The sequence below is a fragment of the Hippoglossus stenolepis genome, chromosome 3 (assembly GCF_022539355.2).
Source record: "Hippoglossus stenolepis isolate QCI-W04-F060 chromosome 3, HSTE1.2, whole genome shotgun sequence".
Lineage (NCBI taxonomy): Eukaryota > Metazoa > Chordata > Actinopteri > Pleuronectiformes > Pleuronectidae > Hippoglossus > Hippoglossus stenolepis.
In genome coordinates this window covers 25,260,427-25,273,953 of record NC_061485.1, presented here as the reverse complement: position 1 = coordinate 25,273,953, position 13,527 = coordinate 25,260,427, and the positions used below count along the sequence as shown (strand labels likewise).

General features: G+C 43.4%; 1 protein-coding gene across 1 annotated transcript in view; it reads left to right on the top strand.

The window, feature by feature from the left end:
• shq1 (SHQ1, H/ACA ribonucleoprotein assembly factor) overlaps window positions 1-13,271 on the top strand; it is a 41,676-nt gene extending 28,405 nt beyond the window's left edge. The window contains exon 12 of the mRNA XM_035152045.2: window positions 8,779-13,271. Within this exon, the coding sequence (XP_035007936.2) occupies window positions 8,779-9,463 (685 nt within the window). The 3' untranslated portion in view covers window positions 9,464-13,271. The remainder of the gene's footprint in view (window positions 1-8,778) is intronic.
• The last annotated feature ends 256 nt before the right edge of the window (window positions 13,272-13,527 follow it).

Below are 13,527 nucleotides of genomic sequence, written 5' to 3'. Positions count from 1 at the left end.
GCTCTGGAGCTACTTCAGAATAATTCCTTGTCATTAGTGAGTCCTCCTCTTACACTTCTACAATATACTGTCACGTTTTTGTAGTTTGTCTGCTTTGGTGCAGACTGAAGTTTCAGTCAAACTTTCATCCTACCTGGTTTTTCTGCAGTGAAGATCTTATAGTCAATGTTTTTTATAAAATGAAACTGAATTTGCTTTATTTCTGTTCATGTGTGGTTTATATATAAGTTTGAATGATTTACTGAACGGAACAAATTTTTGCATACATTGCATATTGGCAATTACAAAGGTCTGTTAAGCAATGGAAACAATCTTCAGACCCACGTTCACAACTTTTAAAATAAAAGCTCTTCTTAATTCAGCTCAATATATACAATTTGCTAAAGAGGAAGTGATTCTATGAATGTTGTCGCCATAATGGAGATCAGCATCATCAACTCCTGTGAATGTCTGTCAGTCCCATATAGACAAATAAAAATTATGAAATCATTAAAATTATCTGGCGGTGATTTGACCAAGTTGCCGACCGCTTCTGTAGATTATCTGAGTTCACAGAAGAAAAGTTCAAATGTATCGGCAGACTGAAGGCACGTTGCCCCGCCCCCACTGCTGCTACAGAGCTGTTTGTTCAAATCGTATTAATACTGAAAGTATCACATGTTCAAATCTCACCAAATTCAACACTTTCCTTCCTCGGGCCATTAAGAGTACAAGTGTCAATGAAGTTGATAAGAATGGTTCACGTAATATGCGTTCCACTGACAGACAGTCATTTGTGGAATTGGTAAGTTGATAATATAAAAAACAAGAGAACCAGGGCCGTTCTCTGATGTTTGGAACGACAGGTTTACTCGGACTATCTTCGCCTATCATACATGCGGTTTGTTGTGGCAGCTCTTTTGTGTCGTCTGACAGGTGTGATGACAGATTGTGTAGCCATTGTTTCCTTCAGTGTGACATACTCCCCTGTGCAGTATTTGTCATATTCGTCTAAGTGATTCGTATCTGTGAGAGGGGCGGTAAAATGAGACGTAATCTATACCCCCCCCGGATGCAATCCCTGTATCTTGTCACTCCCTGCCACCAGTGAGACAGACGTGATCAGCTGTGCATGATGGACACAGCGATTAATCGGTGTTTGTTGGCTCAGGGGTTGATTTATTTAGTCTCCTCGCTGTCCCACATGCATTTCAACTCCTAAAGTTCCTCTGACTGCCGAGACATCGGTCTCAAATTTACAACCTCATAAAGGCTTCAGCGTGATTTAAGCCCTGAGGCAGGCGCTCTGCTTTACTCTCCCACACAGTCAGACCCTGCGCACAGAAATCAGAGTGCAAACTCAAACCAATTTGCTCTTGCATTGTCTCAGTCATGTGGAACTCGAGTTTTGTTTTTTTCACTGTGGTGGTGATCGTTCCAGATTTTAACACGCTCTTCCTCTGTGGAAACAGTTTTAACTTGGCCCTCGCACACCCATCCAATCCTAATTATCTCTGAATTGTTAGCAGAGAGCATAATTCCAAATGGAGCAGCAGCGTCTCCAGTCCATTAGCCTCGGTGTATCCTTTTGAAGGTCCTCAGATGCCAAAGCCCCTGCAGAGCTGCTGGACTGCAGACAAAAAAAAAAGCGAGTCGCCTCACTTTCTCTCTCTTTGTCTTCGCTCCCTTTATCAAAAAGCTTGGAGGGAGGCCAACGTAGATTCATGGCAGCCAGCACAGACAAAGCTTATAAGCCTGGTGTTGTGTTACAGTACCTCGGTTAAATCAGAAAGGCTACAACTTCCTTTTTCAGTGCAGGTTCGCTTAAAAACCACCCACCCACCCTTATTAAATGGGTCAATTAGATTCTAACTGAAAAAAAACATGGTTACAAGTGATGTGCTCCAGGGTGAATCTGAGAGGAGGAACGTGAGGTGAGTTTCCATATGATGTCATCGTTGTATGGGGAAAACTGACTCTCTGGGTTTTTCTTTTCTCTTTTATGGAGTGAATTTGTGACTTTTTGAAACCGTGTGAATTTGACATTCATACTTTGTTCCTGAGGCTGGAAAAAACTTTACGGATGGATTGAAAATTAAGTCCTTAAGTAGTTGTGAATGGTAGGTGTGTGAACAGTCGTCAGAAACAATGGGTGTTGTCTCCACTGAAGAGATGGAGTACAATGAAAAAATTAAAGAAAAAGAATGTGTGTTGTACCACATGAAAACAACAAAAGAGGCTGCCAACACTAAAGTTGTAGACATTCATTCTTTCCCTTTTTTTGGAGTATGAAGCAGCCCTCAGGCTTCTACACGCTCTCTCTCTTCCTCCCTCATCTCATTCATCCTCTGCATTGTGTGCACGACAATGCCTTTGGTGAGAGTTGTCGGCAGCTCCCCCGCAGGGAAAAGCATCTGGAGCTGTAATAACTGGGAACGTCTCGGGGCAACAAGGTCAAACTCAGGGTCAGCGTGTCAGCTAAGACCGGTGGTCAAATGCCTTGAAAGTGCACTGGTGCGTGTTGGCGTGGTGTAACACCCACCCACCCCCCACTGAGCGAGGCTGTTCAGTTCACCTCAGTACACCTCTTTGTGTGATTGTAAAACACAAGTCACTTATTACCGCAGATTTTCCCTTTAGCTACATAGGTGTTTTCACTTGTGCCCAAAGGGCTTTTTACTGGAGAATTAAAATTAGCCGTTTGAGGCTATTTCTGTGGTGTAATGCTCCCTGTGTGGAAGGAAGTGGGGGATTTGTGCTCTAGCCAAGCCTGGCAGCTTTTCTGATCCCCCTCCCAACCGCACAGCTGATGTGACACCCAGATGTTCCCTGGAACCAGGCATCCTCACACAGCTGTCAAATGCCCGTCCTGGAGGCTTTGAAACAGATAATGGAGCTGCTCTATCTGATGTTAGCCTCAGTACTGAAGGAGAGCCTAGAGGCCCCACTGGGGAGAACAAAGACACAAATGTCTCCCAGCTAACAGGGATAAGTAGTACAGATTTCCTCCCAGCATGATGCCACTCCAGCTTTTTGTCTTGAGTACACAGGCTCATCTTAAACACAGACTTACACACCATGTTTGCATAATTTCCCCTATCCACATTCCGAGGGCCCACTCCACTTATTACTGTCAATTATATTGTCTGGATTTTTTCTGTCTTTGCAGCCTCACAAGGCCTATGCATTTAGATGAAGCTCAATTAAACACCCACCTATAACCTTCATAGAGATATAAACAGACTGAATAACTACTAATACAACTCTAAACACCTTATTGTCCAAGGAACTTCATGAATCAAAAGATGAGAGTAATCCCACGATCCCAACAGTAGAGCAACTCCGACCTGAAGATTTTAACTTTTCAAGCTGAAGTGTTTGTTAAAAAAACAAGAACTTTCAGATCCAAGCCTGGGGGCTTTAGCTTTTTTGTGCACAGACCAGTCCAGTGCCTGCGATAAGTGGAAATACTGTGTGTTGATGAAAGTTTCAGCCCGACTTTTAAACTTAAATGATGAAGTGGTAAATGCAACAAAACCTTGTCTGTTGAGGCACATTAAAATTCTACTACATTCTGACTTTTGTTTCAACACACAGCAAATGCCTGGAAGGAAAATGTCGACAAACTGGGTTTCATCTTAGTAGTTTTGCCCTTTCTCTCTACTGTCTATGATAATATAATAATAATGTATTCACCAATGTAATAGCCAAGATCTGAGAACATGGTAACATCTCTACAACAGTGGTAAGACAGTCAGATGATTTGTTTAGATTATTTGTCTAAACCAGAAGTAAAACTAAACGAGTGCACCCTAATAGTTGGTCATGATGCGTCATTGTATAAAATAAAATGAGGGCCAATTAATACTATCAAAGAAGTCTTTTGTTGTTCTGAATGGTCACATTCAAATGATTGAAAAATCAGCTTTTCTAGTGAGAGGAGAGACACATTGCTGCGTCAGCATGCAAATCTTTGCAGTATTGCTGAGGCTGATGGGAATGTTGTTAATTTTGCAGGATTTTTCAGAATTTGATTTTTCAGTATTTCGACAAAAATAATAGGAAAACATGAATTTTCTGAACCGAATTTCCTGGAAATCAATTTGATAGCTGTTGAGATAACTCAATAAAAAACTAAAATTTTAGCTGTATAGAAAATCTTGAGAATCATCAAACTCTGTATGGGATTCATCCTCTGGGCACCATGAATGCTAATGGCCTGACCAGCTGACATTACCATTCAAAGAGCCACGATGCAAGCATGGCAAAATAATTGTGTGCATGTACAACAACTGCAATACAGTATATGAACCTGTAAGTGTCAGATGCCCTGTCTGACATTTTGAATGATTGAGTTTATTTTCCAGATAAACAGCGTAAAACTGAGGCATGTCAGACAGTTCTTTATGGTCTGTTGTGAAATCACAGTGCCCTCAGATCTAAGGGTGCTTCTCATACCTGCAGAGTGACAGCCAAAGCTACAAAAATAAGATTTTGTTTGTAAAAAAAAAACATTTTCTTTCAACATACAGTATGTCAGCAGATATTTTTGTCACAAGTATAACAAACTGTGTGTCAGTGTTTCTACAGTACAGTAACTCTTTTCTCATGCAGCACTAAGTATAATCTCCAGCTCTGGCTCGCTGAATAAATACATCTGTGTTTCTCATTTCTGGAATTGGAGTTGCATCCAGTGCCTCGGACTGTTCCAGTGTTCAGTCTCACTGACGGATCACGTCTCCCAGTGTCCGCTTTTATCCCCCTCAGCTGGTGAATGATGCATTTTGCGAGTTACACAGAGGAAATCTGGTGCTCGTATTACACAGATTTATTCATCAGAAGACAAGCTTTATCTGAAATGTCTTCAAGAGCGCAGACACGCTAAATGAGTCGCCTTTTTCAATGAACACGAATCCGATGAAAGAAATCTGAGATTGTAATTTAGCTTGGCTCTTTGACACACATGCACACAGAACCTACACATACACTCGCACTTCCCATTTTTATCTAAAGACTCTGGCAGATGGAGGTGCCTTTGTCTCGCCAGAAGTTTTCCAACCTTGAAAAAGCCACCCCTCCTCAGTTTAATGAAGGCAAGCCACAACAGCGGTGTAGTAATGACTGGATTGTGTACAACATTATCCCTCCCCCTCCTGGACAGAGCCTTTGTATTCACCGCAGGCTGAGCTTCTCCCACCACAGAGCAAGGGAGGGGAGAGAAAACAAGCGCGCCTTTCCAATGCTAACTCAATAATGACTTCCCACGGGGGAAAGAGAATACAGGGCAGTCTTTGAAGTGGCTGTGCTGCAGGAGGCTCTTCTGCCCCAGTCTCGCTACAGCGAGTTCTCACATGGATTTTATAGAGCCTGGGACCGAAACAGTCTCCATACAGCCTGTAGACACTCATCCTGATCAGTCGAGGTTACATTAATGTCGTCATATCCTGTAGTCAGTGTTTAAAAAAACTGTTTGTCATAGTTTAAGTTGTGCAGAACTTGTGAATCTTCGCTTTATCGACTTAACACACTGAAGCCACAAATTACTTGATCTGATTGCCTAAAGAATGCAGTGGTTTCGGTGGTAAGTCACCTCTTCAGGCAACCTCTGTTGACACATGAGCTGAGTGCGTGAAGATTAAACAATTCTCATGAGACAAGGAGCTCACATTGATTTGGAAAGTATGTTTAATCTGACAATTCAGTTTCTCATCAGTTCACCTCTGTGGGTTAGGGTTAGGGTTAGGGTTTGGTGCAGATATTCATGGTGCTCTCTGACTTTTCATTTAGTGCCTCCACGAGGTTGGCATTGAAACTTTGCATTCATGTCCCATTAGGATAAATAGTTTTAACAGCTGTTGATCAATTAACGTTTCCTACCAAGCCCATCATCAGATTAAAATCTTTATTTGTCCAGATCGAATGACATCTCCATCAGCCTCAGCTACACTTTGTTTTTAGTAATAACTATGTTAGTGAATTTCACATTCTTATCTTATTCTTGCTTGCTGACAGTTGTGTTTAGCTCAAAGAGCCGGGCATTCAGACCTTAATCCACCCTGCATCACAGACCTGTTGCTTCAGGGACCAGTGAGACGTGGGATACAATCCAGGAAGTCCAGTCTGAGTAACATCTGTGAATGTGAAGACGTGTCAGGCGCCAAATCAATGCACAGCACTTTATAATACTATTGACCAGACTTTACAACTGAAACCGTGAAGCTCATTGGTTCCTACATTATATGTACATCTTTTTTTTTTTTAAATATATATATATATATATAATATATACTTGAAGATATATCAGACAACATTCATGTTGTGAACTGTAATTTGCCGTCTGTGAATTCTTCAATAAAATGTTATTTATATAGCGTTAAATCATAATATACATGATCTCAAGGCACTTTACATAGAAGGTCGATAAGTGGACATGTCTTATAAATTTTTTGTCCTATTGGTTTTATTTGAAAGAGTTTACAGATTTCTTGGCTTTAGTGTTGTGCATTTCACTCACAGCTCCATGATTGATACCACAGGACAGAAAAATCCCCTTCTTGGTTCTGTTTGAGCTGGCAAGTTGCCCAAGCGTCTAAGCATGATGGACTTCAGTGGATTTCAGCCACTGTTTTCAAATTCTGCCGCAATGTGACGGAGAAAAACTGCCAGAACATTTTTGGATGAAGGTGAACGTCAGAAAGGAGAGTCTCCCCCTCCCCTCCCTCCTCCCATTCACTCCTCATTCTTTTCTGTTTCTCAGTGCACGGAGACAAACGTGTAAGATGATACATCACAACTATGAGATGTGTTTACACAGTCCCTCCTGAGGTCTTAAATGAATACACAGCCTCTCCATGCTGCTTCCATAAACACTTATGGCTCCGGAATAGGGATCTCATTAGGACTGCACGGTAATGAGGAGCCATCCTGGTGCTCAGCAGTGGGTTAATTGGGCCAGAGAGGGCAACAGGAGCCGAGTGTGAAAATGTGAATGGCAGCGGAAGAGTAGCCTCTCCACACGTACACACACCCCCCTCTTCTCACACACACACACACACACACGCACACGCACACACACACCAGTTTCGCTCACAGATTTCATCCCACCCTGAATGGACGTAGTCTGAATCGCAGTGACCCACAGAGGTCAGCTCGTAATCACCATGGCAATGGGGGCGGCACACAAGCCCGGACCGCGCTGAGGGACGAATAGCAACCACTTAAGTTTTTGGCAGCATGGCGGGCATTCCCAGCGTGAATAATGTGCAGACAGGGGCCTCCCAACAATCTGATGGCTTTACACAAATGGGGCCTTGTGGGAGGACATTCATCAGCAATAAAACACCTCTCTCTTCAAGGAGTCTGTTGTGTCGTCTGCGGTGACACAGCTACAAACCTGAGGCTGGCCGACAGGAACATTGTTTAATGTACTGCTTTATGAGGGCTTTCTCTTAATCTTAATCTTTCGAGACGTTTAGCTGCGAGACTGCAGTTTGGAGCCTTTCTCTCTCCAGACTTTTATTGACTGTATTGCAGTCAGACTTTGTGCACAGCTGCAGACTCTTTGGCCTTTCAGGGTTACCCTGCTTCTTTTCACTGTGTTCGTTCAGTTAGTTCCCAGTGCTGCCTGATTGTTAAGTAAAAACTGTTCTGTTTTTCTTCTCTCAGGCTCAACATATTCTCAGGCTTCGTTGGCTGCTCTTGAAATAATTTAAAAAGTTTTAAAAGCATCTGAGCTGTTTTCACACATGCACTTTGGAGAAGTGTACAATGGGGAGTTTGCCTTTCACACATGAACAACGTAGCTGGAGATTCTCGGCTCAGACGTGTTCACAACAACACAGAAATGTCTGGAGCATTCAGGTGAGGGGTGGCGCAGCGTGTAGAGGCGAGATGCAATGTATTTACGTGGTGTTTTTTCTTTACGGCACAACACCGTCGGCACCCCTTATCTTCGTCAGCGTCCTCTACGTGTGTGGCTCCTCCTTTTCATCCTGAAACATTCGTATTCTTTTAGGTTTTTTTTCAGTTGTGCGTCTGTCACGTGTTAGAAACGTCATGACATTTTACATTATCTGGAGTTTTTACTAGGGGGCTGGCCTGAGAAACTCCAGAGAAAGTCTGGAGCTTGGTCATTTGCATGTAGCCCCTCCGGAGAATGTCAAGAGATTATCTGGACTTCCGTGCATGTCTGAAAGCTCTTGCCTAGTATAAAATCTGTCTCTGCTCAGTTTTATCCTCCTCAAGTAAAATCTGGTTGTTACATCTCCTCTTGCCCTGTGCTGCAGCCTCTAACTGTTGCCATACACTCTCAGAATGTGGCGGCGAAAGTGTGTATGTGTGTGTGTGGTGCGTGTGTGTGTTTGCATGTGTGGAGCGTGGTGGAGGAGGAGGGGTGCGCCTCTCTCTGTAATCCCCCTCAGTCTCTTATCACCTCTCGCAGGGAGAGCAGCAGTGGGGGGAGGAGAAGAGCCCTGTGTATCAGCAGCGCTTCTCTCCTCTACATTATTAAACATCCATATTTCCATATTTCATTGAGCCCCCCGCGCCTCGGCAAAACGCGGTCTACTTAGCATTCAGATGAGAATGGGATTTGTTTAATGGGTATTAGATTTGTAGATGGTTATCCTGTGGCTATGTCTTCACCACGCAGATCCAGTCGATCAGTCGTAGTGCCACTAATGAAGTTGTACTTAGATGGTTCTTTTGTTTCACTCTGCGTACTCGCTTATCAGATTAATTAAGAAAACTGACGCAACTTTTTCATTTCCTAACCCCTTTTCTCCCTCCTTATCCTCACAGGTCCAAGAAGGTGACATCGTTTGCTGCAATGTTACAAAAAGCCTCTCTGCGGAAAAAAGACTTGGAGCTGGAGCTGGAGGAGCTGGAGGAGGCAGCAACAATGGTGGCAGAGGAAGACGAAGACGAACAAGAAGCCGAAGAGCAGGGAGCTCCCAAGGGCGCTTCGACATCCCGCGGTGACAGCAGCAGTGCTTTCAGTGACAGCAGCTGCAGCAGCAGTGGCTCATCTGATGAGAGCGAGGAATCTGAGGCTGAAGGGCAGGGATGCACCGACTCCAGCAGGAGGGGAGGAGGAGGTGGAGGAGGAGGAGTAGAGACGTCTAAGGACAACCCTCCCCTGCCCCAACCCACCTCCGCTGCCTCTCCCATCCCCCAGGAGCCGACAAGCACGCTCCTCTCGGCGGAGAGAAAAGTGGACGCCCTCCCCGCAGCTTCAGAAAGCACCCGACAGCTGATCGAGGAGCTGGGGGAGCGGGTGGCAGAGGACCTGAACGTCTCTGAAGGCTCCAGCTGCAAAGTGGAGAGAAGCCGTTCACAGCTGAGCAGCACTGAAGCAAAGACTGAAGGAACATCTGTGAGGAGCAGCGGTGGGACTGTGTTAGAGCTGAGTCCTCGCAGAAACCCTCTGCTCATTGTCCAAACAGAGGACCATCCTGATGACAGCGGCTTCATCAAGAGGAACTGATGTGGAACTTGAAAGACTCTTATTAAACTCAAATGAACTGTTAACTCCATTCAAGTGTGAGAAAATCTGTTGGACCATTTCTCTTCTAATATTTTTCTTTCTGCTTCTGGAATTTTTTCAAACTTCTGCTTTGTGCAGCTGGGATTTTGTTCCTTAACCTTTTTCTAAAGGACTTTATTTCCCATCTCGAATTACATTTTCTTAAAAGATGAACTCTAAGCCTCATAAAATTCCTTATTACCTATTTATATGGTTGTCTAACGAGCATGTGTAGGTTTTATTTCTCCTTATTTCATTGACACCCCGCCTCCTTCTTCTGTGTCTTGTCTGGTCTTATCTTTTTTAGTTTTTGCTGCCCTCTCTCTCACTCACTCACTCACTCACTCACTCACTCACTCTCTCTATCTCTCTATATGTATATGTATGTATATGTATATATATATGTATATGTATATGTATATATATAATCCTACTTGCTTTATGACTTTTAATCTCTCTGCTATGTTTGATTTTGTATGAATTATTAGAGCTCCTTTTTTGATTATTCCATGTAATTTAACAGCATCTGCAAACATCTGACAAGAGTGTCAAACTTCTCAACTCCCCAGGTATTTTCCCATGCTCATATTAACATATTTAGCCTGTTTATTCATGTTTGGGTCTCATAAACACAACAGGAATGTCATTCCAGGAAGCTGACAACCATTTGTCATTGTTTGTCGCTGTATATCACTCAGCAGAGATGCCTGGCAGAGCTACTTTGAGGGAGCTATGCTTTTCCTAATAAATAGTAGGAAAAGCGCTAACCCCTTTTCTAAAGCCCCGGCATTGATTGAAGTGGAAAAGACTCTGTCGGCACTAAACGGGGCCGTGGAGCACGCAGGAGTGATTGATTCGTCTGGCATGAATGGAGGAGCGCAGTCAACGCAGCTCAATATCATCAGGCGCGTCTAGCAGGCGAGAGAAAACAAACAAGGAAGCACATGTCAGGCAGATAGATGAGGGCTGCAAGCGAGGCTGCGGCACGGCAGCCGTTTGTGTGAGAGATAAGTGCACCATGGGGCCCGAGGCAGCGGCGAGATAGAGGAGCACAAGTGCAGCAGAGGGAAGAAAACAGACACTCAGGCCGGCTCAGTCGTGTCCATAGAGTGTCAGCAGCACCTCAGGGCAAAGAGGGGAATTTGAACTTCTCCTGAGTCGACGTGTGATGATTACATAAGTGAATGGAAGAGAAGAAATACAGAAATGACCCAAATTAGCAGAGTTTGTGTGATCTTCCGGGTCATAACTAGTTGAGGGAGTGACTGATCAAGCACAGCCTCAGTTTTGCCTCAGGCTCTTCCATCCTCCGCTGAATGAAGGCAGCCGAGGAGACGGCGGTGATGATGGCTCCTTAGATGGGCAGTGTCGGCAGTATTGTGTTACCGAGATGGATGGTGTTGTTGGGCACCTCCCAAGAAGAGACAACCTCCTTGCAACAACCCCCTCTTGGGAGCGAGCGTCACCATCGCAGTGACGGAGATGAGTTACGCCGTGAGACTCAGCCCATTTAACCCCCCCTCACTCCGGGACACACGTGTGGGGACTCTGCATCCCCCAGCAGGCGGTTGTTCCCTCTCCCCACTGGGGTTTCACATTGATTAAGTGACACTGGGCTCCGTTGCCGTTTTTCATCTTAAAGTGGCCTCCATATTCCGCCATTAGCACAGCCGTCTTGGAGTCTGACCGAAGGCTCAGCACTTCTCCTGAATCTTCCGCAATTAATACTCCTCACCAACGGACATTTTTCAAGGGACTGGGCCACATTTTAATGAATGTAGCTGATGAATTATACAGGGCAGTAATTAATGGGTCTGTGCTCTATTTTGACTTGGATTTGATAAATCAGCCCCTTATCCATGTACAGAGTGTGCCCTCTGACCCCCAAGGGTCTAAGAAACAGGAGTAATGGGATCAGGTGCTCGTGTATGCCACCTTGGAAATTAGCCCATTAGCAACAGTACATGTGCAATAATGAAGGTAGGTTCTACCAGGCATGATATCTATCATGATAGATTGGCTTTTCACCGACCCATCGGCAGTGTTTCCCATTTAATACCTGGACAGCAGCAGAGCGTCATAATGAACCAATGGTTTGTAGATGTCTAATGATATTGTCATCACTGGACTGACCAGTGGGAGGACCTCACTGGGAAAGAAACATCCATATCGCTGGGCCGTCAAAAGATCCATAATTGGAAATCGTTTTCCGACCTAATAGTTCAACATTTTGCTCTGTATTTGCTTCTTGTCAAAGGTTAGATGAGAAGATTGAGAACACCCTCAGTACAAAGCTACAGCCAGTAGCAAGTGCAAAGAAGGGAAAATGGACAGCTTGATTGCTGCCAAACGTAAAACCTCAAAAACTCATTTGACTCCCTGCACCTGGCTGAGAATATATAATGTTTTAAGTGATGAGCTTTTGTGGTCGTGGAAAATAGATTTGTTTTTAACTGTTGGACAGTCAGGCTTACTGTTCCCCCAGCTTCCAGGCTTCATATTCAATGGACAGATCAGAGTGGTATTGATCTTCCCACTCTCAGAAAGATCAAGCATTCTGAAGTTCTTTTCAGACATGAACTCTGGAAAATTGGGTCCAGACCTTTTGAAGAACGCAGCAGGACCTTGAATCCGTCGACACTCTCTCGCTCACATGGGCTCACTCATGGACATTATCCAGACGGGCTGGCAGGAAAAGTTCTCGAAAAATGTCTGGAGTAACTGCCTCAGGCATTTGGGTTATCACTTACAGACCTTCTGAAAATGTTCAGGAAAATGTCCAGACTTCAGTGCATGTCTGAAGGCAGTTTATCTTCCTTTCAATCAGGACCCACTGACAAGTGGACGTTTACATACAAAACTGTAAAAACCAAAGTTGGAGTTCAGTTATTCCCTTGTTGTTACTAGTGCAGTGCTCGTTCCAAACCTGCCTGTATATAATGTTCTGTTCTCTTGTCCTGTGTTGAAGCTCTGGAGCTACTTCAGAATAATTTCTTGTTAGTGAGTCCTCCTAAAACTGGTTCTGCCTTCTCCAGCCGCTCGACCTGTCTCCTCCACTTCCTCTCAACAATATCCAGCTTGTTCAGGTAGGCGAGGTAGGATTTAGTGGAAGGTTGTCTTTTCTTGGTTTCTCTCTTTAGCATGTCCTCATGTCGGACCTCCCTCTCAAGTTTTATCTGTTCACTTTTCAGATTGTGAACTTGCTCATTTAGAGCCACTTTTTCGTTTTTGATGGCATGCACCTGAATAAACTTTTTAATTAATTATTTTGTTTGGAGAAACCCTGACTCTTCTCTCTTACTGTAGGTACATCTGTAACAGAGAAGACATATTTATAAAACCAGGCAGATGAAACTACATGTTTGTAGAGCAGGTGTTTTTATTGATAAACAATAACAATTTAAGTCCACATTTTTTGAATGAAAGGAGAGCCCTTCTTTTTATTTAGTCTTCAAACTTTTCTGCTAAAGCTCCATACACCACTCACAAGTCAGATGAAACCACAGATAAAGTAACACACAACACATTAAGAGCAAAAAGAACAAACGGATAAAGAAAATGTGATCGTCAGATTGAGACCAACTTCAGCAACAGGATGTTCACATACAGTTCCATTATATATCCATTCAGACTTTAATTCAGTTTTTGTTTATTAAATGTCGAACATGTTTTCTGTTACTTTGTACAGTTTTTCTATAAACTGACAAATTTCACTGTGATATTTTCTGGTTCTCACTAATTGTTTTTTAAATAAATTGCTTCCCCTCTGCTCATGTTGATTTTCTGTCATCTTAAACAACTTTTGGAAACTGTTAAAGTAATTATTAATGTAGCAGTTTTGACCTCGACCAGATCTTTGAATTATAGTGCTCTTAATTTGATTAAGAGTTGGTTCTTTGTTTCCCTATAAGAGCTTTTATTCATTTATAATTCATAATTATCTCATTTGAATGATGAAAGAGTAATTTTGTGTTTGTTTTCTAAGTATTTCCCCAGAAGTCCACACAGTCGGTTATATATGGATA